Here is a 25,856-nt window from a genome sequence, read left to right as displayed (position 1 = left end):
AAAGATGGTGGAGACGGGTGTTAACGGGCTGATTGGTGTCAGGGATGTGTTTCTGTGCTGCTGCTGATCACTTCTTGGATTGAAAACATCCAGTGAAGAAGAAGAAGAGGAGGAGGGATTCAAGCTTCTTGTTTGGTTGCAGCACAAAAATGCATTCCTGACTGGACTTGCATGGAGGATAAGATCTTCTCTGATGAGGGCTGTTTCTGTGGGGACCTCGGGTCGGCTTTGGAGTTTGCATGAACGATACGTCTTCTCTCTGCTCCTCTTTCCCTGAATACTCTGTCCTGTTCATGATACAGATGTTAATGATGGGACGGGAGGTTAAAAACATCATTTCTGCTGGTTGTTTCTGCAAAGATCTGCTGCAAAAGTTTCAAATCTCAGCTCCAGAATGATTCCAGAAATCATCAAGAGACAAAAAAATGTCAGAAATTAAGAACTGAGAGTGAATGCATGTGTTTAAATGTGTGTTTATGTGTGTGTTTGTGTGTCTCAGGGACCATCACCATCCTCATGTCCTATGGAGGAGGCTTCAACGGACGCGCTGAGCGTGACCGCCAGTCGCCGTACTATGACCAGGTCCCCCCGGGCTCCTTACCCCGTGCAGACTCCTTCGACCTGCAGCCGCTGAGGGAGCACCGAGACGCCCCCTTTGTCCGCAGCGCTGACCCCCTACCTCCCCCGCCTCTCCCGGACCAGCCTCCCGTGGGACCCGACTTCGACCCCAGCGGCAGCGAGTCCAACGCCGACCAGGACCTCGACCCGGCGCTCGACATCAAACCGGTGCACCGCTTCATCCCGGACTCCTGGAAGAACTTCTTCAGAGGGAGTAACCGCAGCAGCAATAACAACCCCTGGCCCATGTCGGACTCCTCGCTCAACAACAACAACAGCACGAGCCAGGGGGTCCGCTGCTCCCCGCCGCAGTCCCCCGTCCCTGGATCCTACCGGGACCCTTATGGCGGCTCAGGCGGCAGCTACAACTCCCGTAAAGAGCTTCTGGAGCCACACGACACTCATGAGTCCGTATCGGGGCGGACTTACCGCACAGGTCTGACCTACAGCGAGCGCGTGGAGGAGTACCATCAGCGCTACGACTTCATGAAGTCGTGGGCGGGGCTGCTGAGGATTCTGGGCTGCGTGGAGCTCCTCCTGGGGGCCGCCGTGTTCGCCTGCGTGTGCGCGTACATCCACAAAGACAATGAGTGGTTCAACATGTTCGGGTACTCGTCCCCCGGGGGGGCGTACGGAGGAGGGCTGTACGGAGCCGGCACAGGGGGGTCGTACTACACGGGGCCGAAGACGCCGTTTGTGCTGGTGGTGGCGGGTCTGGCCTGGCTGGTGACGGTGATAATGTTGGTGCTGGGGATGACCATGTACTACAGAACCATCCTGCTGGACTCCTCCTGGTGGCCGCTGACGGAGTTCACCCTGAACCTGGCACTGGCTGTGCTCTACATGGCAGCAGGTAGGAACCACGGACAGGGGGGCTCATTAGATCAGGTTTTAGATGTTTAATGCATTTACTCTAACATGCATATGAGACCATGCACACTTATAAACATGTGCTGATATCAGTTGAAGTATAAGAAGGTGTCACTCTGTATTTTGGGTTCTGTTTGAAGCATGTTTTAGGGCTTTAAAGGTGCAAAAAGTTTGAGAATTGCACCAAAAATTGCTTCAACTTCCAGCCACAGAACAAGCTGTGGTCACTGCAGTTTTATTATTTGAGTCGTCAAAGTACGTCCTTTAATGAATGTATTAAAGGTGCATTACAAATAAAGTTATACAGAGTTATTAAGCTCTCTGAAGTCAAGTTTCTATCCTCAGGGATTACATTGCAGCACATTCAGTCTTCCAGCAGTCAGTTGAGCCAATCAGTTTGAGCAATCACAAACCTCTGTGTACTAGACCGTACTGTATGTTCTATTATTAACAAAGACCCAACATCAAGACCGGATCAGATCCAGTCCCATCTTCCAGACAGGACTCAGTCTGATCTCATCTTAATCCACCATGAGCAGAGCACTTTGCAGCATTTAGCAAGTTACAGTGGCAAGGACAAACTTCCTTTAACAGGCAGAAACCTCCAGCAGGACCAGACTCATGTTAGACACACATCTGCTGAGACCGTGTTGGAGAGAGGGATAGAGGGAGATGAAGAGAGAGAGGGAGATGATAGTGGGGAGACGGATAGTAGTAGTTGGAGCAGCTGGAGTCTGGCACGTCCACAGCAGCAGAGATCCAGAGGAACCTACGAGACAAGGGAGCTCAGGGACTCCAGAAAGGTCTATGGTTAGTAACTTTAATGGGACAGGAAGAGTGGAGTGAGATAGGATCCCAGTGTGTCAGTCTAAGCCTATAGCAGCATAACTAAGACCTGGTCCAAGCCTGATCCAGCTCTAACTATAAGCTTTATCAAAAAGGAAAGTTTGAAGCCTACTCTTAAAAGTAGAGAGGGTGTCTGCCTCCCGGACTCTGACTGGTAGATGATTCCAAAGGAGAGGGGTCTGATAACTGAAGGCTCGACCTCCCATACTATGTTTAGAGACTTTAGTGATGGAGGAAGATACATTCTTCTCTTTATCAAGTTACAGTGGCAAGGACAAACTTCCTTTAACAGGGAGAAACCTCCAGCAGGACCAGACTCATGTTAGACACACATCTGCTGAGACCGAGTTGGAGGGAGGGATAGAGGGAGATGAAGAGAGAGAGAGAGATGATAGAGGGAGTCTGAATGTCGGATTCTTTTTGTTCTCCAGGTATAGTTTACGTCCGGGACACGACCCGCGGAGGCCTCTGCTCCTACCCGGTCTTCAACAACGGCATCAACGGGGCGTTCTGCAGAACCGAGGCGGGCCAGACCGCCGCCATCATATTCCTGTTCGTCACCTTGGTGGTGTATCTGATCGGAGCCATGGTGTGTCTGAAGCTGTGGAGGCACGAAGCCGCTCGCAGATACCGGGAGAAGTACGGCGAGGAGGTGAGAGCAGGGGCGGGTTTTTGGTTTTTTAAAGATCCCTTCAACATGACTCAGGGAGTCCTCTTCAGCTTAAAGGATCAGGATCAGTGTGTAACACTTTGGAAAACAGGATGCTGCTGCAGACATGTCCGCACACTCAGACTGCAACACAGACCTCAGGATTTACACACAGGGTTACACAGAGAGGGGAGGAGTCTGAGTTTGAGTATCTGTCCTGCTGAAACTGCACATCACATGACCATTCAGGTTCACTGGATATGTGTGTGCAGGTGCAATCAGCCAATGCATGACAGACGCTCACTTTCTCACTCATGTTAAACTGATAAAACAACTGTGAAATCATTTGAATATCAGCCTGACTCCCCAGCATGCAGGAAGTAGCAGCATTATGAAAGTTAAATGCACAGAAAGAAGCAGAAAAGGAAACTTTTTCAAGATTTGTGAGGTTAAAGTCAAGAGTTAGACCTTGCAGCCTGCAGGAGTCAGAGCTGAAGCTTCAGAGGCAGCTCCACAGACACAAAACACAACCTGACAGAAAATATGAAGGTAAATATGTTGCAAAATGCACGTTTGAAAGCACATTTCTGAAGTTCCAGGGACCGATGTCGAGAGGTTGTAATCACTGAGTAGTGGTTGTAAATATCAATCTGCACATGTGAATATTTTTTGTGTGACTTCACATTCAGAACACGGTTGTATGAATATTTTCAAAAAACAATTTCACATTTTTCTACAAGCTCCAATGTAGTGTTTTTTCTGCAACTTCACATTCAGCTCACATGTGTGTGAATTTTTTTTACAAGTGAAAAATGAAACACAAGTTCAGATTTTTGATCCACAAGTTCTCAGATCGTATTCTGCAGGTTCTCACATTAAGTCTACAAGCTCGTGCATTTTGCAACATATTTACCTTCATAAGAAAACCCCAAATTAGCAATACTGACACTAAGGAATAAACATAAGTCCAAACTATGACAGTATCTAAGATAATGTTTCTTGTTTTCTAACTGTAAAGCAACTCGAGAGACATGAGAGACTGAAACAGAGCGAGCAGCATTTTCAGTTGTTTCTAAAAAGTGAGCGTGGTGTGATGAGATGTGCAAACTTGATAAATATTGTAGATATTAGTCTGCATGAAGCACAGAGATCGGCTCAGTTTGCACAGTAAATCTGCTTCTGTCTCAACAAAATAAAGCCCTCCTTTATGATACTGTGAGATTTGGAGTTCTCTCTGTTGTGTTATATATCAAAAAGGAGCTTTAACATGCTGATGATGGAATTTAGAGGAAGTTTAATCACTTCTTCTGATCTTTCTGCTTCAATAATCTCACCGTTTCCAGGTAAAATCCTCAGATTCATACTGAACCTTCTCATATCTCTGTAAGAAAGCGTGTTTAAAAAGTTCTTCTGCACCTGTAAATCCTCGTTAACAGCTTCATGTTAATAAGATCTTGTGTTTCCATCCTTCCTCCCTCAGATGCGTCCCTCTGAGATGAGAGCAGCACGCCAACTGGTGAGGATCCTGCAGAACTCAAACACAGATTCATTTCCTTGTTCTTTATTTCTTTAAGATTGTTTCTACATATTTGATTTTTCCGCGTCTCTCTCAGCAGATGGTTCCAGCTTCAGGTCCTGGACCTGGACCTGGACCCAAAGCTCCAGAGCAGGCCCAGGGCTCCTCAGTGGTCCCCATCCAGGCTGCTCCGAAAGCAGCTGCACCAAAGGTTCTGCAGGGAACGATCCCATCAGGTCACATCCCCAAACCTGTGATCCTCCCGGACTACATCACGTAAGTCCTGATTTTAAAACCGTCTGACTCGTCCACTTTGGATTGAAAACACTTAAACCTCTCTCCCTCCCTCCATCCTGCAGGAAGTACCCAACCATCAGGACCCCAGAGGAGCGGGACCAGTACCGAGCCGTGTTCAATGACCAGTACGCGGAGTACAAAGAGATCCACGCAGACGTGCAGGCGACGGCAAAGAAGTTCGAGGAGATGGACGCCATGATGCGCAGTCTGCCGCAGAACCCTGCCAGTCAGATGGTGATTACTTCCCTCTATGTCTAGTCTTTACAATGTGTTCCACGTACACACATGGAAGGGCAGGGAGCTCCCATGACAGAAACATAACGCCAAATCAAACTGAATGCATGAAAATGATTCTTTAAAGAGACTGAAATGAAATGTGTTCATGTGCACGCTGTCCTAAACTCCTCCCCTCTGAGTCTGCGTCCGTGTAACCATCAATGAGAGACTGAATATTACCCACAGTCCTCTTGTTCTTCCACTCTGCCCCTTGTTGTTTCTTCCTCTGTTTGTACTTCCAGTTCCTGCTGAACTTCCCCTCCACCCTCACATTCCTCCTCCGCTCCGTCCACAGACCGAGCGTTTCTGACCCAGAGTGCATATTTGATGGTCGCACTGAATTCTCCTCATTCTTCCTCTCTCTCTTTTTTATTCCAGGAGGTCGACCGCATAAACCGAATCCTGCAGGAATACCAGAGGAAGAAAAACGTGAGTCTGTTTTCAATCAATCAAACTTTATTTATAAAGCACTTTTCAGACAATGACATGTAACACAAAGTGCTGTACAAGAAAAACAACGATATAAAGATATATATGAAAATAAAAAGACCCCCCTTCTTAATCCACAATAAACTAATAAATAAATGAAATAAAATAAATACAAAGTGATTAAAATTTGAACTAGATAATAAATAAATAAATAAAATAAAATAAATTACTGAGATAATAAAACACTACAACATTAAACCACTAAAAGAAAATAAGATGATATAAATATGAAATAAATGAAATTAAATAAATACAAATTGACAAAAATTTGAACTGGATACTAAATAAATACATAAATAAATAAATAAATAAATAAATAAATAAATAAATACATAAATAAATAAATAAATAAATAAATACATAAATAAATAAATGAAATTACTAAGTAAATCAAACACTTAAACATGAAACCATTAAAAGAAAATAAGAGGCTATACTTAGGTAGATCAATAAATAAAATAAAAAGTGACTTAAATTTGAACTAGATAATGAATAAATAAATGAAGTAAGGTGAAATAAAACTGTTATAGGAATAATACTCAGTTAGAAGCGAGACTAAAAAGGTCAGTCTTGAGATTGTTTTTAAAAATATTGACACTCTGTGAACCCCTCACGGTGTGGGCCACGATGATAACAGGCTGCCTCACTGTGAGTCTTAGTTCTAGCTTTTGGTACCATTAAAGGTCCACTACCTGAAGACCCGAGGGCTCTCACTGGCTCATATGATAAAAGCAAATCTGATAGATAAGAAGGAGTAGGAGCATTAAAAACCAATAAAATAATCTTAAAATCTAACAGACACTGTTATCTCACAGGAAGAAGGAACAAATACAGTGTTTGTTTTAATCCTTGATTTAATCCTTCCTCTCCTCTCCTCTCCTTCACCAGGACCCGACTTACCTGGAGAAGAAGGAGCGCTGCGAGTACCTGAAGAACAAACTGTCTCACATCAAACAGAAGATCCAGGAGTACAATAAAGTGATGGAGTGGAACGACGGGTACAGCTAAACCTCCACTGGGAAACCACTCACCACTAACTGAGCTCCTGCTGACAGCTGAGCTGCGCTGCGGGTGGAAACGACATTTCACTGGAGACTGAAACCCAGTCAGGACCACGGGGACCACAACCGGGATCTCCACAGAGCTCTTCTCTTGAATCTGCGGTTTAGTTCGTCTGCTTCTGCTTTTTTCAGAAACACTAAGGAGTCTGTTTTTTATACTTTTAGGTTTTAGGAAACGAGCTCGTCTCTTCCTGGTGCAGAGTTAGATGAAAAGCTGATTCACTCTCATGTTTGAGGGATTAAACATCCAGACAGTTAGCTTAGCTTAGCTTAGCTTAGCATGATGACTGGGAATAAGGGGAAGACAGTTTACCTGGTTCTGTTTAAGAGTCAAAGTCGGCCTGAAGCTCACTTAAAGTTTTCATTTTAAAACATAGAGCTGTTGCTGTTATTCGACCCCGTGTTCACACTACTGCAGTGTCTTTAAGACCAGAGACAGACTTTTAAAGGTACAGTCCCCCACACTGTTTTTATAATTAGTCATTTTATTGAGTTTTTTTAAACAAGAATAATGAAGAACAAAGACAAAACAAACGAAATAGACTACGACAACATCAGATTAAATAAGTAAATATGTAAATAGATACAACAACAAAAAATAATAATACTAATAATAAATACAAATAAGTAAAAGAGGTTGGCAGGAAACACTGGGCATTTACATTTATGTTTGTATTTACATATTCAGGGAAATTACCAGACACTCTTCACAGAGTTGTGTTGCTTCTCGCCCACACTTAAATTTAAAAACTTGGGATGCATTTCAATTCGTTCTTGCAGAAACGCAGAGCTTTAAATTTCAGGAAAACAACCAATTTAAGCTCTTATAACTCTCTAACTTTGCTACTTAAACAGTCCCAATCTTAATTTCCTGCCATGTTGACTAGCTTAGCGTTTTTTTGTCCTCTTATTAGCAGTTTTTCACTTTCTTGTGTGTCCAAATTAAGACATTTTGGGGCTTTAGCTGCATCCATGTTGTCCAAAAAACAATCAGACGATAAAAATGTCACTTCCTAAATAATGCACATGACTTTTTCTGCTTCTATCATTTGTAATATAGTTTATTTTATCAGTTCTGAGCACCTGAACACAACACTTCACCTCGTTAGCATCCATGTTGTTACCACGTGACCACTAAAAGCTCAGGAACAAAGCAGAGTTGGGAACAAACCTTTGAAATGAGGGAATGGGAGCCTTCAAGAGCACTTTTTCACCAGTTGGTTGTATTTTATGCAACAAATAAAAACCCTAGAAGCTTACTCATGATGTCTTCTTCTAGTCTTCTGAATCAATAAGACATAACATGATGATGAGTGAGCGTTAGAGGTGTAAGAAGGCGACTTTGTGAGCGAGGTGAGCTGTTTTCTGTCTTCATGCTAAGCTAGGATAACTAACTCCTGGTTGTTGCTACTTTGACTGCACATAAAGAAGGATGACACTCCTCCATGTACTCCTGTTGTGCAAAAGTGAAGCCAAAATACCCTCGGAGGAAGCACTGACATCTTGCAAAGGGATGCCATTTGAAGCAGAGTCTGTGCAGTCTTCCTTGAGCCTGATTGGTCCACAGAGCTGCCATTCATGGTGGTGAACTTCCTTTTATAGCACTACATATTTAATTAAAACTACAAGTAACACTTGGATATAAATCATCATGATAAGAGTGAACTGTAAAGTCAGAAACTTCATGTGATGTGATTTAATTTTAAAGTTCTCCCATCTGTTAACATGGAGGAGGCAGGACTTATGACCTATATTACATCCAGCCACCAGGGGGAGCTCTAAATGTTTTGGTTTCACTTTCAGGAGATGTCATCCATCTTTTAAAGCGTCTATTGTAGCTATGAGAGTGATATTCATTTCATCCACACCAGGAAGTGCGTTCCCCTTTTTTTTTTAAATGGTCTAAATATTCAAATAAGTGTAAACGCTGTAAACGTGTGAAACTGTGACTCTGCTTTATTTCACTAACTGGTATCTGATGTGAATGTTTGCCTGAACCCACTGGGAGATGTTAAGTCAGAGGAGATGCTGCATCATTTCTGCCACTCTTTACCTCCAACATCATCTCCAGATTAACAGATTAACTCTCTGTCAGGTTGTTTTTGTTTGACGTCTGCTTAAATTTCAATTTTCTGAAATGGAAACCACGACTCGTCTGATAAATCTCACCGTTCTCTGGTTTCTTGACCTGCTGTGACGATTGTTTGGATTGATTTAATTGTTTTAATTGATTTAATTGCACATTATTATCTTTTTTATGCGTGTCCTGTCGTAGAGTTTATATGTGTGTGTGTGTGTGTGTGTGTGTAAGCTGTAACACTTCGTTCTACCATTTCATGGATTAAAGATTTTGTATTTTACAGACACTTAAATGTTCTTTAAATATCTGCTTCTTCTCTTTAAACCACTAAACACGCTGGACCTCGAGGTTGAATGTAAACTAAGCCCCCTCTTTATAACTTCATCATGTGTGATTGTAAATATTTTGCTGTATGTCCACATTCCTTCATAATTTAAGTGATGATTGGTGCTTTTTATCTGCAGGATACAGTTTTGCTTCTGCTTTCAGAGTCTGGTCTAACTTTTCTTTCTTTAAAGTTTCTGTTACTTAAAAAGAGAAGGGAAACTTTCAAGGAGCTGAAACCAGATATTCACTTTGAATCCTCGACAGCTTTTTAAATGTGTTGTTCTTCGTCTCAGATAGTCACCACATGATGTTTGGTTTTTGGGTTTTGACTGGATAAAACAAGAATTGTTAAACTCTGCTTTGTTCCATGTTATTGTCTTTTATCTCTTTTCTTACACTGTCTACACCAAAACTACGAAATAAACTGAATGTTGAAGCTGATTGCATTCCTTAAATCAGTAAACACATGAAGGTAACTGAGGCGGTACTAGCTCGAAGTCTGCATGAGCGTAAAAGTGGCCCTAGATCAAAAGCAGCTATAGCTTAAAGTGGGGGCTGGCTCAAAAGGGCCCTAACTTAAAGGCGACTTTAGCTCAAAGGCATCCCTAGCTTAAAGGGGGTGCTAGCTCAAAGGCATCCCTAGCTTAAAGGGGGTGCTAGCTCAAAGGCATCCCTAACTTACAGGGGGTGCTAGCTCAAAGGCATCCCTAGCTTAAAGGGGGTGCTAGCTCAAAGGCATCCCTAGCTTAAAGGGGGTGCTAGCTCAAAGGCATCCCTAGCTTAAAGGGGGTGCTAGCTCAAAGGCATCCCTAGCTTAAAGGCGACTTTAGCTCAAAGGCAGCACTTGCTTAAAGGGGGTGCTAGCTCAAAGGCATCCCTAGCTTAAAGGGGGTGCTAGCTCAAAGGCATCCCTAGCTTAAAGGGGGTGCTAGCTCAAAGGCATCCCTAGCTTAAAGGGGGTGCTAGCTCAAAGGCATCCCTAGCTTAAAGAGGGTGCTGGCTCAAAGGCAGCACTAGCTTAAAGGGGGTGCTAGCTCAAAGGCAGCACTAGCTTAAAGGCGACTTTAGCTCAAAGGCAGCACTTGCTTAAAGGGGGTGCTAGCTCAAAGGCAGCACTAGCTTAAAGGCGACTTTAGCTCAAAGGCAGCACTTGCTTAAAGGGGGTGCTAGCTCAAAGGCAGCACTTGCTTAAAGGGGGTGCTAGCTCAAAGGCAGCACTAGCTTAAAGGCGACTTTAGCTCAAAGGCATCCCTAGCTTAAAGGGGGTGCTAGCTCAAAGGCATCCCAAGCTTAAAGGGGGTGCTAGCTCAAAGGCAGCACTAGCTTAAAGGGGGTGCTAGCTCAAAGGCAGCACTAGCTTAAAGGCGACTTTAGCTCAAAGGCAGCACTTGCTTAAAGGGGGTGCTAGCTCAAAGGCATCCCTAGCTTAAAGGCGACTTTAGCTCAAAGGCAGCACTTGCTTAAAGGGGGTGCTAGCTCAAAGGCAGCACTTGCTTAAAGGGGGTGCTAGCTCAAAGGCAGCACTAGTGCTAAAAGTTGCACTGGCCTGAAGGCAGTGAAAAAGTGGCACTAGTTCAAAACGCCATTCCTTCATAATTTTAGTGATGATTGGTGCTTTTTATCTGCAGAATACAGTTTTGCTTCTGCTTTCAGAGTGTGGTCTAACTTTTCTTTCTTTAAAGTTTCTGTTACTTAAAAAGGGAAGGGAAACTTTCAAGGAGTTGAAACCAGATATTCACTTTGAATCCTCGACAGCTTTTTAAATGTGACGCTGCTGCTGTTCTTCATCTCAGATAGTCACCACATGATGTTTGGTTTTTGGGTTTTGACTGGATAAAACAAGAATTGTTAAACTCTGCTTTGTTCCATGTGATTGTCTTTTATCTCTTTTCTTACACTGTCTACACCAAAACTACGAAATAAACTGAATGTTGAAGCTGATTGCATTCCTTAAATCAGTAAACACATGAAGGTAACTGAGGCGGTACTAGCTCAAAGTCTGCATGAGCGTAAAAGTGGCCCTAGATCAAAAGCAGCTATAGCTTAGAGTGGGGCTGGCTCAAAAGGGCCCTAACTTAAAGGCGACTTTAGCTCAAAGGCATCCCTAGCTTAAAGGGGGTGCTAGCTCAAAGGCAGCACTAGCTTAAAGGAGGTGCTAGCTCAAAGGCATCCCTAGCTTAAAGGAGGTGCTAGCTCAAAGGCATCCCTAGCTTAAAGGGGGCGCTAGCTCAAAGGCAGCACTTGCTTAAAGGGGGTGCTAGCTCAAAGGCAGCACTAGCTTAAAGGGGGTGCTAGCTCAAAGGCATCCCTAGCTTAAAGGGGGTGCTAGCTCAAAGGCATCCCTAGCTTAAAGGGGGTGCTAGCTCAAAGGTATCCCTAGGTTAAAGGGGGTGCTAGCTCAAAGGCATCCCTAGCTTAAAGGCGACTTTAGCTCAAAGGCAGCACTTGCTTAAAGGGGGTGCTAGCTCAAAGGCATCCCTAGCTTAAAGGGGGTGCTAGCTCAAAGGCATCCCTAGCTTAAAGAGGGTGCTGGCTCAAAGGCATCCCTAGCTTAAAGGGGGTGCTGGCTCAAAGGCAGCACTAGCTTAAAGGGGGTGCTAGCTCAAAGGCAGCACTAGCTTAAAGGGGGTGCTGGCTCAAAGGCAGCACTAGCTTAAAGGGGGTGCTGGCTCAAAGGCAGCACTAGCTTAAAGGGGGTGCTGGCTCAAAGGCAGCACTAGTGCTAATAGCTTCACTGGCTTGAAGGCAGCTAAAAAGCGGCACTAGTTTAAAGACAGAACTAGCCCAAAGGCAGCACTAGCTGGGGTGCTGGTGGTCTAGCGGTGCAAGCGCCCCACGTATAGAGGCTATAGTCCTGGTTGCAGAGGTCGCCGGTTGACCACTCTCTACTCCCCACATTTCCTGCCTCTCTTCAGCTATCCTATCTAATAAAGGCAAAAAGCCCAAAAATATATTTTAAATAATAATAATAAAAAGGCGGCTATAGCTCAAAAGTGGTACTAGCGCAAAGGCAGAACTAGCTCAAAGGCGGTGCTAGCTCAAAAGCACCAGCTCACCGTGCAGGGACGTGGTTCAGGTGTAGATCATATTTGAAATCTCCCAGCAGCTGGGGAGGTGTCAAATCACTTCCTATTAACAAAGTAAAAGCGATAAAAGTTTCTATTTATATTTCAGGCCAGACTAAAAAGAAGTGATGATTTAGAAAAAGAAAACTACAGCATAGTGCTTCTCTTTTTTTTAAACCAGTTGAAAGGGAAAAGAAAAAGTGTCCCAAATTTAACATTTAATGTGATCATTTTGTGCCTTTGAGGTGCTTTAAAGAAAAAATTACATCACTATTTGTGTAATTTATGCAAAAATGTATCCATACATGTTGACCCTACTGACCTAAATCATGTTTTTTATTGAATATATAATATAAATGTAATATCTTTTACTGTTTGTTTTGCATTCAGACATCATGAACTTTATTTTCTACACTTCCTGCTTCATCAGATCATCACCACTGACTCCAAACTCAAACACTCCTTATCTCCTGATCCTGAGTCTTTGTTCCTCTTCATCACTCACTGCAGTAATCTCAGGTATGTCCCCTGAGACCGGCTCGAGTGAGGACTTCCGGTGTGGATACGTAACGCGACACCTGTGCGGAGGGGGCGTGGCCTATCAGACCGAGAGCGAGCTGGTCTGGGTGTGGTGAGGATGTGTTTATGAGCTGCAGCAGTTTCAGGTGAAACATTTCAGGAGGAGCGTTCAACACAGGAGGAGACCCAGAGACAGGTGAGTCCAGACTTTCTCTCTGTGAGGGGAGAACAGATGTTTCTTTATTCTGTGACTTTAAATCTGTGATAGTGTTTCACCTGGAGACACAACAAGGACAGGTGTGTGTTAGAGACTAATCAGGCAGCTGCTTATTATCCGTGCTGGGGAGGACAGATCGAGGAGAACAAACTGAGAGGTCTTTATTAATGAAGGTGTTGAAATGATGTTGAATTTGTTGGCTGTGATGTTGTTTAGTCAACATGTGAATATTTATAATTTAACATTCTTAAATAAGGTGAATTTAGTCACAGTCACAGTCTGCTGTTGTGTAAATGTTAGTTCAAAACCTAACAGGATGTCAGGATTGTTGTTGTTTAGTTGTACATAAAGGGATTCAACAATTTGATGTTTGCTTTTCAAGAGAACAGACATATTCATGATATTTAATTTATATTTAAATGCAAAAACATGTGAGAAAGTGTTGCCTTTTTGGTCTTTAACATTGGATCACCTGTGTACCTGTTGGACTGTACGGAGGGTTGAATTCAGCACACTTTTTCAAACATAGCAAACATTTAATCAGGAAACTAATCCAAATTGAAGGTATTTATGAATTGCAGTTCTGTTGTGAATATTTGTATTTATGTCCTAACAATAGAAACCTTCTTCCAGATCCTCTCCACAGATAAGCACCCAAGTGGATCCAGCAGAAATGTCCTCCAGGCCAAACGGGAGTCCGCCTCCCTATGAGTCAGACGGATAGTAAGTGTCTCTCTTTGATCAGTCGAATGTAAACCTCTCTGTTAGCTGGGTTTTACATATTTCAGATATTTACACAGCCTTTAACTGAGTTTATGACTGAATGACCGCCTGCATATGGAGGCCCCTTTTACAACGTTACTCCAGATACTTCTTCATTTGAAAGATACCATCTGTGCTTTAAAGAATGGCCGTTAAAGGCTGAGGTACCATGAAACGAGCACAAAAAAGCGCCTAAAATACAAGCATAAGGGCTTCTTTCAGCATCCAGATCAGAAGTTGAAAGAAAACCTTTAAAAAGAGCTGAAAGTTGGTTTAAAATTAAAGCTGAGGCGTATATATGATAAGCACAAGGGTGCCTGAAAACAGCCTTTAAAGGGTAACTTGAAACAGATGCTAAGGTAAGTTTAAAAAGGCACCTAAAAAAGATAAGGCAAACTTAAAAGCAGAAGCTAAAAATCTTATAAAACAGACACTTAATGGGTTTTAAAAGCTTGGGCTAAAAGGGTACCTTGAAACAGATGATATATTTTAAAGGTAACACCCAAACATGCTTAAACCCTTCACTTAAATGGACACTAGCTTCTGGATTATCTAGATGCTTGAATGCATCTTAAAATGGACACTGTAGGGAAATGTAATGTCTGATTTTGGGTACCTTGATGAAACTGTAATGGGCTCCTTGAAAAAGTTGTTTGTAGAGGGTAGCTTTCAATAGATGGCAACATTATTCTTTTAAACAGGTAGAAAAGGGTACCCTTAAACAACAACAGACCCTACACATGTACCCTAGTCCAGATGACGATAAGGTACCTTAAAACAGGCACGACATGGTGCCATACATTGAAACGAATGCTGGTCGTTGAATTAAGATAGATGCTTCAATTCACCTTAGAACGGACCCCCAAGGGAAATGTAGTGTCTGATTTAGGGTACCTTGATATTGACTTCAATGGGCTCCTTGAAACAGTTGTTTGTAGAGGGTACCTTTCAATAGACAGCAACATTGTTCTTTAAAGCCGCTAGGAAAGGGTAGTATAAATCAACAACTAACCTTAACCATGTACCCTAATGCAGATGATGATAGGGTACCTTAAAACAGGCATGACATGGTGCCATACCTTGAAACGAATGCTGATAGTTGAATTAAGATAGATGCGTGAATTCAACTTAAAACGGACACCCAAGGGAAATGTAGTGTCTGATTTTGGGTACCCTGACATAGACTCTAATGGGCTCCTTGAAACAGATGTGTTAAGGGTACCTTTCAATGGACAGCAACATTATTCTTTAAACAGGTAGGAAAGGGTACCCGAAAACCAAAACCCCTTCACATGTACCCTAATACAGATGACAATGGGGTACCTGAAAACAGACATGACATGGAGCGATTCCCTGAAACGAATGCTGATTGTTGAATTAAGATGGATGCTTGAATTCACCTTAAAAACAGACACCCAAGGGAAATGTAGTGGTTGATTTAGGGTACCCTGACATAGACTCTAATTGGCTCCTTGTAAAAGTTGTTTGTAGAGGGTACCTTTCAATGGACTGCAACAATATTCTTTAAAACAGGTAGAAAAGGGTACCCGAAAACAACAACAAACCCTGCACATGTACCCTAATACAGATGATGATAGGGTACTTTAAAACAGGCATGACATGGTGACAATGAATGCTGATCGTTGAATTAAGATAGACGATTCAACTTTCCTACAAGCAGACACCAAAGGGAAATTAGGGTCTGTGTTAGGGTACCTTAAAACAGATGCTTAACGATCCTGTTCCTTGAAATAGACTCTGGCAGCTGAGTATAGATCACTGCTTTAAGGTACGTTAACACGGACATTTAAATTGAACAATGTAATGGTTAAACCTTAAAACAGATTACATAAGGATACCTCAAAACAGACACAGAATGGGTACCTTAAAGAGGCTCTAAAAGGATACCCTCAAATGTAATCCTAAAGGGTACCATAGAACAGACACTTAGTGGTATTACACCTTGAGGTATGAGACGGATGTTAAAGGTGCAGTACATTAATACTCGTGTTAGAGGGTACATCAAGACGGTAAAGAGACCAGCTTGAATCTGATTAACGTGACGTTTAAATTCTGTTGTTCACATCGTACTTCTTTCCTCTCTTCCAGTAACCCCCCCGCCCAGCCGGCCTACTCGTACTACCCCGATGACGAGTTCCAGCACTTCTACCGCTGGACGTCTCCGCCGGGCGTCCTCAAAATCATGGGCATCATCGTCATCGTGATGTGCGTGGCCATATTTGCCTGCGTTGCCTCCACTCTGGCGTGGGACAGTCAGGGAGCGATGGGTGGTTTTGGGGGTGGCGGGTACGGGGGAACGTACGGGGGCTCATATGGCGGCGGAGGTTACGGAGGTGGCTATGGAGGAGGAGGTTATGGCGGTGGCAGTAACTACGGCTCCTTTGGCGGCGGCGGATACGGCGCAGGAAACGGCTACGGCTACGGTGGACTCGGAGGAAACTACAACGACCCCCGGAAAGGCAAAGGGTTCATGATCGCCATGGCAGCCATCACCTTCATCGCAGGCTTGGCCATCTTCATCATCATCGTGTCTCATCAGAGTCTATCACAGAGCAGGAGGTTCTACCTCGCCGTGGTCATCATCTGTGCCATCCTAGCGTTACTGATGCTAATAGCCACTATAGTCTACCTGGTAGCGGTGAACCCCATGGCTCAGTCTGCTGGATCCGCCTACGGGAGTCAGATCGCCGGTCTTTGTGCCCAGTACCAACAACCCCAGACTACAGGAGTGTTCGTGAACCAGTACCTGTACCACTACTGCGTCGTGGAGCCACAAGAGGTAACCACGCCCCCTTTTTGATATCTCATGTCACAGATTGGTCAGATTTGAATTCTAACGCTGCGTTTTGTTTCTCTTATCAGGCCATCGCGATAGTTTTCGGCTTCCTGGTCACCCTCGCTCTGATCATCATGCTCGTGTTCGCTCTGAAGACTCGCCAGAAGATCCAAAGCTTCGGAAAGAGCAACATCCTGTGGAAGAAAGTGAAGGTCATTGACGAGATGGAGCCGCCCCAAGATGTGGAGGCCTGGGTGAGTCACGCTGAAACAATGAGAGAGCCAGAAATATGAAGAGCTGTCATATTTAAAGCTGCCTCTGACTGTTGGAGTAATATTGATCTTAAAGGTGACATATCATGCAAAATTGACTTTTTAATGGTTCTTTACCTGAAATCTGTGTCCCTGGCATGTCTACAAACCCCCCAAGAATGAAAAAAATCCATTCTGCCCCTGTTCTGATTTCTACACCTTTCTGTAAATGTGTGTGAAACGAGCCGTTTCAGACTTCCGTGTTTTTGTTACGTAACAGCAATATCCGGTCTGTCACGGAGTCAGAGCTCGGAGCTTGTTCAGCCCATAGACTGTATAAAATAATACTGAATCCCTCCTCCGTTTTTCATTCCCTGCACACATGTGTGCTAACAAGGAGCTTAGGAGGGAGGCATGCTAGTTGTAGGCTGTCTTAATAAACGCAAAGGTCGGTTTTACTCCCCACGTCTGCAGATTTGAAGATCTAGTGGATGATTTTTATTTATCATGGAAAAGTGCTAGCGCTAATTAGCATAGCCACATAGCTATATGTTCATAGCTGTAGCTGTAGCTGTGTACCAAGACACACGTCGACATACTGACAAATAAAACAACAAGAAACACTAAATCTGTGACCAATCCTTCATAAAAGGTCCTGCTGCCTTTCTGGCAGAGGTCGGTTTTACTCCCCACGTCTGCAGATTTGAAGATTTAGTGGATGATTTATCATGGATAAGTGCTAGCGCTAGTTAGCATAGCCACATAGCTACATGTTCGTAGCTGTGTACCAAGACACACGTCTACATACTGATAAATAAAACAACAAGAAACACTAAATCTATGACCAATCCTTCAGAAAGGTCCTGCTACAGGCGCCTCTCCGCCAGGATCAGATTCAGAGGGTTGAAGTAACGCGATCTCTGAGCAGCCGTGTATATTCAGCCAACATGTAAACATTAGATCAACGTGCTGGAGAGCCGAGACCACATCCACTTCCTGAGGGGGCGTGGTCAGAGGGAAAACAGACTGTTCTGAGGAGGAATGAAGAAGAGGGCTTTTCAGGCATGCCAAAATCTGATTTCAAAGTGTTTTTTTGAGCATAAACTTTAAATACATGTTTTTGGGACCTCTTAGACCAATATATGTTGATGACAAAAGCGTGATATGTCCCCTTTAAGGAGGTTGGGTTGGAGACGTTATGTTGGGGAAAAACAACTGAAACTTTCATTTTCGGCTAGTTTTTGACACTTGCATGAAATTCACGTCTACCAGCATTGTTGTTTAATATGATTAATATGAAGTATATATCCTTGGTCAGTTAATCAGCCTCCCAGTGTAAACAATGATGGCAGATATCCAAAAGATTGTCTAAAAGTTTCTTAAATGACAAGTTAACATGTTCAAAACAACAGGTTGATAAATCTCCTGACAGGTGTTTTAATACGACCATTTATCAGGTATCATTAGGATGCATATTGGAGCCCCAACAGGGTGAGCAGGACCCTCATGGAGGTCTCGTCCATCCTGCCAGAGAACTGTCATTATTTCCCGACTCTCAACACCAGCCTGAGACGACACTTGTGTTTTCACCACAGTGTCAACAGGCAGAGGAGGAAAGAGCTGGACTGCTTTCTGTGGGTTGAATTAATGTGACGTGGGATCAGGTCGTCTCATGTATCGCTTCTGTTGTTGAGATTAATGTGGCTTTGATCATCAGAGGCATTCAATTCCCTTTCATCCCATTCCTCTTCTGCTTTTGAGAGTTAAAAAACATTGTGATGTGGTTTTAACCAATCAGAATCAAGTATTTACCACAGCAAGGTTCTTAGTGAGACATCAATCCGTCCATTATCTTTACCACATACTCCGTTCATGTCTCTGTGGAGCTGGAGCCTATCACAGCTGTCATTGGGCGAGAGGCGGGGTTATAAATACTTCAAATAAGTGAGAAAATGAAGCTTATTTTTGTCATATATGATAATTAAATGAATATTTTAAGGGTTTTGACTCTTGTTTGGACTAAATAAGACATATGATGCTGATTTTATGGTGGATTTTAACAGACTTGTCCCTTATTTTCTCATAATTTATAGGACAAATGATCAAACTACTATCTTAAAGAAGAATTTACATGATAATCAATAATATAAGGATGTAACTGACAACTGTTTTGATGTTTTAATGATGATTTATTTTGGAAATTGGTCTAAATAAGTCAGAAACTGATTGACAGATAAAGATATGATGCTGATTTATGGTCGATTTTAACAGACATGTCCCTTATTTTCTGATCATTTATACACAAAATGATCAAACTACCACCTTAAACAAGAATTGACATAATATTCAATAATATTAGGGACGCAAATGACAATTGTTTTGATGTTTAATTTGGGAAAATGGTCTGAATTAGTGAGAAACTGGTGAAAAGAACTCTTTAAATAGTTTATTTTGTCCTTAACCCAGAGATATTAAATTCAACTTGTACAAGAGATATAATAAATCAGGAAGTATTTATATTTCAGAGGCTAAAATCAGAAAACGGGCCTGTCCCTTATTTTATGATCATTTATAAATAAAATGATCAAACTACTATTTTAAACAAGAACTTACATGATAATTAATAATATTAGGGATGTAACTGACAACTGTTTTGCTGTTTTTATCATGTTTAATTTGATTATTTGGTCTAAAAAAGAAAAATTTCCTTTTTTTTTTGTCCTTAACCCAAAGATATTTATTCAACTCGTACAAGAGAGATACTAAATCAGAAAGTATTTATATTAAAGAGGCTAAAATAAGAATTTGTTGTTATTTTTTAATGCTCAAAGTTATTGATTGGTGTCTGAAAAAATGAGGGATGAATTCAGTGACAACTACTTGATTAAGAGACTTATTGTGCAGCCACAGCCAATCAAAATATGACAAAGAGTGAGAGCTACAGACTGAAGATGTCACTAAGGATGATTTTTCTTATATCTGTGGAGTTATTTATTAATCCTGGAACTTCCTGTAAATGAAAGAGCACAGTAATAATCACAGCGGCTCAGAGAGGCTCATAGCAGGTGAAGTTTCTGTGCTCAGAAGAACAAGCAGCAGCACAGACGCCGTTTGTGTGTCAGCTGAAGTAGTTCAACAGGTTAGGCGGCTGTCACCTGTTTATCAGCGGGGGAGGGAAAGAAGTGTGGAGCCTGTGAGCTCCTTCTTCCTAGTTTCAAGGTGTGGCACGAACACAGGTGACAGTTTGAATCTGCAGCAAAACAACACAGCTGCACTTTTCAGCATCCGACATTCAGATTCAGTGTTTACATTTCTCAGTGAATCACTCTTTCTGCAGCTATTTTCAGGAGTGTTTCAAAACGACTCTCACATTGACCCCCTGTATAAGTGGCGATGAGTGTGTGTGAGTCATTTTGATAATAGTCTGAAGTCATGATGACATTCAGCGCGGCGGAGCAATGAAGAGGAAGAACAGGTCGGACTGGTGCTCTGAAGTCCAGCAGATACTTTCAGACACAAAACACCAGAAGAGAAACATGATCTCTCTCTCTCTCTCTCTCTCTCTCTCTCTCTCTCTCTCTCTCTCTCTCTCTCTCTCTCTCTCTCTCTCTCTCTCTCTCTCTCTCTCCCTCTCTCTCTCCCTGCAGCACATACATGTTGTTTTGAGCGTGTGCAGCAGGGTGCAGCTCACTTATGTAGCATTTAGAGGACATGTTGGTGCAGGTTTATCATACCAGAGCTGGTAGAGATCCAAAGTGTCGGTCTGGAGGGAGACTCCCATCAGAAGGTTCCTGCAGAGAGGACTGATGAGAGTCTACTGGAGCGTGTTTGTTTGCTGAAGCCTGATCTGAGTGCAGAAACATTTTTAATGTTGCATTGTTGTTTTAGTCTCGGTGTCAAGTTATTAGAACAATAATCTTTCACATTCCAAACTACACACCCTAAATTGTTGTAAATGACATACCTCTTACCTTTAACAGCACGATTACACAATATGCACTGCTGCTGAAACACAATGCCACACACAGCTGGCATGTTTAAACAAACTTATTAATCATGATGTGAAAAAGACAAGATAAGATAATGAAAAGGTGAAGAAAACACAAAGCATTGATGCAAAGAAATAGTTCAGAAACCAGGTTAAGAAATATTTGGTTCTACAAAAGTTGTTTACTGGTCAAAATAGTATTTAAACAAAATGAGAAAGAATTATAGTGAAGTCCAGTTCCTGATCCTTCCATAGGAATATTGTGATATATTCAATATTTATTTTCTGACAATTTTTATTTATTTTTAAATAATGACATATTTTGTATTTATGTCCTGGTATATTAATTATTTATAAAATGAAATATTTTTATTTATATTGTTGTATTATTTTTAATATAAATCTTGATTTTTTTAAAATTTATAACGCGTTAAACTCTTTATTTATACAGTGATTTGTTTTTATTTATAACATTATAATTTAAATTTATATTGTGGAATATTTCTATTTAAATTATGATATAATTAAATTTTTATTGTGCTGCATTTTTGATTTATATTTTGATATATATTTATTCATATCATGATTTATATTTTTTATTTATATTAGGCTGTATTTTAAAACTATATAGTGCTATGTATTTGTATTTTAATCATGATATATTTTTTATTTATATCCTGATATATTTATTATTTATAGCGTAACATATTTTAATTCATATTGTTTTATTCTTTTTATTTAAATCATGATATATTTTTTAAATATAATTTGTTATACTTTTAATTTATATTGTGGTTTATTTCTATATATCATATCATTTTATTATTGTGCTGTTTTTTTATCTATATTTTGATATATCTTGATTCATGTCATGATTTCTATTTTATATTTATATCAGGGTGTTTTTTTTAGCTATATCATGATATGTATTTTTATTTTAATCATGATATATTTTTCCCACATCTCCCAACATAATTTTCTTCAAAAAAAATCAAGAGTTAGCTGATGTTTATGTTGCTCATATCAATGTTGTTTAAAGATCTGGAGACATATCATCAGGTATCAAGAGATGACTGAGGTTTTATTTTGTAAGTCTGAAATGATCAACATTGATACATGAGGTTAATATGTTTGATTTTGTTTCCCCTGAAGGTGAACAACGTGTCCGCTGACCCTGAACCCCTCCCGATGTCAGAATACCCCGAGAAGCTGAGGAGCTCCAGAGGTTACCTGGATGACGAGAGCACCAACTACGACAAACCCCCGTACGAGTACACTCCACCGTGAGTACACGACGCTGACAGCAGCTCAGGAAGTTCTGCAGGGACCAAATCTGAACGTGATAGAAAAGGCTTCATGTTTACATTTCTGTCTACAGTCCTGGTGGCGCAGGTCGCAGAATTTGGTGCATGTCATCCTTCACTCCTGCCTCCCTCAAAGCTGTCCAATAAGACAACAGCAGAACAGCCCTCCTTAAAAACATAGTCATTTATAGTCTGAGTGCATCGTGCAGAAGTAGAGTGTAGAGTTTAAACTGGTTCCCCTCAGAGCGCCACTTTAAAAAAAAAAACAGGCTCAAACTTGTTCTGCTTCAGAAATGTAAAGCAGGTTGTTCCGTTTGTTTTATCTGTGAACTGCAGAGTCAGAGAAGATCCAGCACAGATACCGCCAAGGTGTCTGTCAGCTCTGTTGACAGTTTCAACACAGATAGTCATGATTCTTTGTTTACCCGCGGCACAGAGACTACGTGAAATACTTCAGTGCTGATGACACTGCAAGAAGAAGTGCAGACACAGAAACAGGAAGTCATTGTTTGAGTTCTGACTCATCAAAGTAGAATGATGTGAGCGTAAATCTCAACACAAGTGCTTATCAGGTCGTCCTACGTCACACGAGGAACCTGAAGAGTCAGAGATTAAAAGCAGAACCAACAACAAGAGCAGCAGCAGCTAGGTTTGAGGTTTCTGCACGCTCAGATTTGCAGTCTGTACCTTTCTGCTCTATGATGCTGTTCATGTAATGCTTTACATTTTGTCTCACAGGCCTGTAGCTGTAGAGGATCTGCCTCTGCAGAACGGAGCTCCTTACAGCAGTTACTCCGAGCCCCCGAGCTCCGCCGGGAGGCCCAAGAAGAGGCGAGCGGGCCGGCCTCGCCGCGCTGACGGGCAGGACTACGACACGGACTACAACTCCTCAGGAGACGAGCTGGACGACGATGACTTCGACAGGTAGGAGGGGAATAAAGACGAGGGTTTGATCTGCTGGAGGAGAGGAGTTTGACTCCCAGAGGATACACTCCAAACAGATCAAAGTCCTGCTCCTAACTTCTCTCTCTCTTTGCCTCTTCAGAGAGTATCCTCCGATAGCCAACGAGCAGGATCGTAATGACTACAAGCGGGAGTTCGACCGGGACCATCAGGAGTACAAAGACCTGCAGGCCGAGCTGGACACCCTCAACAAGAACCTGTCCGATGTGGACCGAGAGCTGGATGACCTGCAGGAGGGGAGCCCGCAGTACCTGGTGAGAGCTCGCAGGAAAACATACATTTTTAATTTATTGTCTCATTAAAACTCATTCATGCATCCAGGACTGCTTCCACTGCTTCTGTCAGTTTCTTCCTGTGGCGTGCTGATAGAACTAGATCTTATCGGGGCGCAAGTTTGTCCTTGAGATTGTCCCTAAATCGGACTTGATTCCAACCTGTGGCCTTCTCCTAGTTTTCCTGCTCTATCCACCGTCCTGTCCTCTCAATAAAGGGCATAAAAGACCAAAAATCAACTCTAAATTCATCCAGTTAAAGTTGCTTTCATCAATGTGTTCATACTGACAATGAACCAAATGTGTGATTTGAAAAGAGTTCATTAAAAGTCATCAAGTTCTCAGTTTTTCCAAACTTTTCAGCAACTTTCTGCACTTTGCTTTTCTGATTTTTTTGGACCACGATTCCAACATTGTTCCCTCTTCATCAGTGTTGTTTCAAGCTGTAGCAGGCAGCTATACAGTCTACAGTAGGAAGATACAGCGTCACATTTAGCAGCTAAAACGCCTGATATCTTTCTCACTTGTTGGTAGTGACCAAAAACGGAGCAAAAAACGAGAGGACACTGTATTTACATTTAAAATGGACCATACTGTTTATCTTGGATGTTACCAAACCTCTATTTGCCAACAAGTTTACTTAATAATCTTTACAAGGTACTTTATCAGTGTTTAGAAGCGTTTCTGCTGCCCCCTAGTGGCCGTTTTGTCACTCAAGCCAAAATACAATGGAAACTTTCTGTCGTTTTTTGCCCATAAATGATAAATCAATATTTTTTGAGTCATTTAGGACAACTTTTATCACATCCACATGTTTTTAAACCTGTTTGCAGAGACTATACAGTATCTGTAGTGGTTAAAAACATGGTTAAAGACATGATAGAAGATACATTTACTTTGAAACAGAAAACACTTCTTCAGCTTTGGTCACATTTACAACAACCAGATTATGAAATAAATAATTAAGAGCTGCATTCTACTAAAACTTGTTTCAAAAGTGTGTTTTATATGGACTTGCATCACCTGAATAAGCTGTGATGTACATTGGTGGAGCATCATTAAAAACACATCCTATAGGGGCGCTGGTGGCCTAGCGGTCTAAGCACCCCACATACAGATGCTACAGTCCTCGTCACGGGGGTCGCTGGTTTCGATTCCTGGCCGGTCGACCATTTCCTGCATGTCTTCCTCCGCTCTCTACTCCCCACATTTCCTGTCTCTCTTCAGCTGTCCTATCAAATAAAGGCAAAAAGCCCAAAAATATAACTTAAAGGAAAAAAAACAAAAACATCCTATGCACCCGTCTCGTGCAGAAATGTTCAAATCTGGAACCAGTACCAATCTTTACTTTCTCAGAATCTTTTCCTTATAATAACCAGCATGTTGTTCCAGATTTTAGTGTTTGAATCTGACTTTGAAATGTGTCTCTGATGAGTTCTCTCTCTCTCTAACAGGACGCGATGGACGAGTACACCAGGATAAAGAACCTGAAAAAGGTACGTGGGATTACAAAACCCAGATTCATCACGGCCCTGCTGTCACCGGACACTCATTACAGCTCCTGCTTTTTTACTCTCATAACTTCCAAGCTGTCGGTTGTGTAACATCATGATCACGTCTCTCTTCTCTTTGTTCAGTCTCCAGATTACCGGGTGAAGAAGCGCAGGTGTAAATATCTGAAGGGCAAACTGAATCACATCAAGAAGATGGTGAGCGACTACGACCGCAGAGCCTGAGCGACTTCACGCCTGGGCGACTTCACGCCTGTCCGGGTCAGAGGCAGAAGGGACTAAGATTTTATAACAGTGAGCAGACTGTAGGTTACTGAGCTCTGAGGACGTCTGAGCTGTTAGCCGATGAAACACTGCAGACTTTGTTTTTACTTTGAAGCACAGCTAACGATAATCTGTATTACACCGCTGTTTGTATTAGCAGTATCACCTGCCATGGATACTGTTAGCTGTATTTATTCTGCTTCAGATTACGCTGTTAACACCAATGATGCATAATCCAGCTGTTTTTAATAGCTCTTGATTCAGTGACTCAACACGAGTCTCTTCTTTTTTACCGTCTTTTTAATTCAGATTTTTATCGGCAGTGTCATCGTGTAAATATTTGGGAAGCTGTGATTTTATTTTAAAGCATCGTGTGAAGTTCAGGTGTGTTTCTGTGTATGTATATATGATTGAACAAACGGACACTTTTGAATGGCTATGCATGTTTATTGCATAGTGATGTACTTTTACATTGTTTCCTGTCATGTTTTTATCTTAATAAATTCCTTTATTACAGTACACGGGTGGCAGATTTGTACAAACACGTTCAGGACTCTTTGAACACAGTAACACTCCTAGGATGTGCTCTCTCTGCTGTTTTTAACATTTACAGTGACTTAAGATCAGGTAACCAAACCACAACAGATTCACGACCACATGACGACACGGCAGTCTCTCTTAGTCTGCTTTTTATTCTCTTTCAGTTCAGTGTTTTGGTTCTAAACCAGGGGTGTCAAACATACGGCCCGCGGGACAAAACCGGCCCGCCAGAGGTTCCAATCCGGCCCACAGGATGACTTTTGAAATTACAGAGAAGACATTGTTACAGACATTAGACATTGGTATTTCAAATTTGTCCTACAGGGGGGGCACCTGAACGGCACTCCGGGACTTTTTTTTTCTCAAAGTGAGGA

At 42.0% G+C, this 25,856-nt stretch overlaps 2 protein-coding genes across 3 annotated transcripts; both read left to right on the top strand.

Annotated features, from left to right (window-relative positions):
* Nucleotides 1–40: 40 nt before the first annotated feature.
* marveld2a (MARVEL domain containing 2a) lies at nt 41–9,176 on the top strand. The gene is made up of 7 exons (XM_034709785.1): nt 41–1,471; nt 2,766–2,986; nt 4,464–4,499; nt 4,597–4,775; nt 4,859–5,030; nt 5,451–5,501; nt 6,450–9,176. The coding sequence occupies exons 1-7, from the start codon at nt 457–459 to the stop codon at nt 6,567–6,569; spliced, it is 1,794 nt and encodes a 597-aa protein (XP_034565676.1). The 5' UTR covers nt 41–456; the 3' UTR covers nt 6,570–9,176.
* A 3,442-nt stretch (nt 9,177–12,618) lies between these two features.
* oclna (occludin a) lies at nt 12,619–25,463 on the top strand. Of its 2 annotated transcripts, none has more exons than XM_034710100.1 (9): nt 12,619–12,809; nt 13,464–13,553; nt 15,702–16,392; nt 16,476–16,643; nt 21,781–21,911; nt 22,671–22,856; nt 22,978–23,149; nt 24,622–24,663; nt 24,805–25,463. In XM_034710100.1, the coding sequence occupies exons 2-9, from the start codon at nt 13,504–13,506 to the stop codon at nt 24,901–24,903; spliced, it is 1,539 nt and encodes a 512-aa protein (XP_034565991.1). In that variant the 5' UTR covers nt 12,619–12,809; nt 13,464–13,503; the 3' UTR covers nt 24,904–25,463. The 2 variants fall into 2 exon arrangements, with proteins under 2 accessions (XP_034565991.1, XP_034565992.1); XM_034710101.1 differs by lacking the exon at nt 12,619–12,809 and adding an exon at nt 12,895–12,987.
* The last annotated feature ends 393 nt before the right edge of the window (nt 25,464–25,856 follow it).

This window comes from Notolabrus celidotus, chromosome 19, assembly GCF_009762535.1.
Source record: "Notolabrus celidotus isolate fNotCel1 chromosome 19, fNotCel1.pri, whole genome shotgun sequence".
Taxonomy (NCBI): Eukaryota; Metazoa; Chordata; class Actinopteri; order Labriformes; family Labridae; genus Notolabrus; species Notolabrus celidotus.
Note: the sequence above shows the minus strand (reverse complement) of the source record. Positions and strands in the feature narration are given on the sequence as shown.

Coding starts and splice junctions, on each gene's coding strand:
- marveld2a (XM_034709785.1), top strand. CDS start 457: ATGTGTTTAAATGTGTGTTTATGTGTGTGTTTGTGTGTCTCAGGGACC. Junction 1,472..2,765: donor TGTGCTCTACATGGCAGCAG/GTAGGAACCACG, acceptor TTTGTTCTCCAG/GTATAGTTTACGTCCGGGAC. Junction 5,031..5,450: donor AGAACCCTGCCAGTCAGATG/GTGATTACTTCC, acceptor TTTTTATTCCAG/GAGGTCGACCGCATAAACCG.
- oclna (XM_034710100.1), top strand. CDS start 13,504: ATGTCCTCCAGGCCAAACGGGAGTCCGCCTCCCTATGAGTCAGACGGA. Junction 13,554..15,701: donor CCCTATGAGTCAGACGGATA/GTAAGTGTCTCT, acceptor CCTCTCTTCCAG/TAACCCCCCCGCCCAGCCGG. Junction 16,644..21,780: donor CCCAAGATGTGGAGGCCTGG/GTGAGTCACGCT, acceptor TTTCCCCTGAAG/GTGAACAACGTGTCCGCTGA.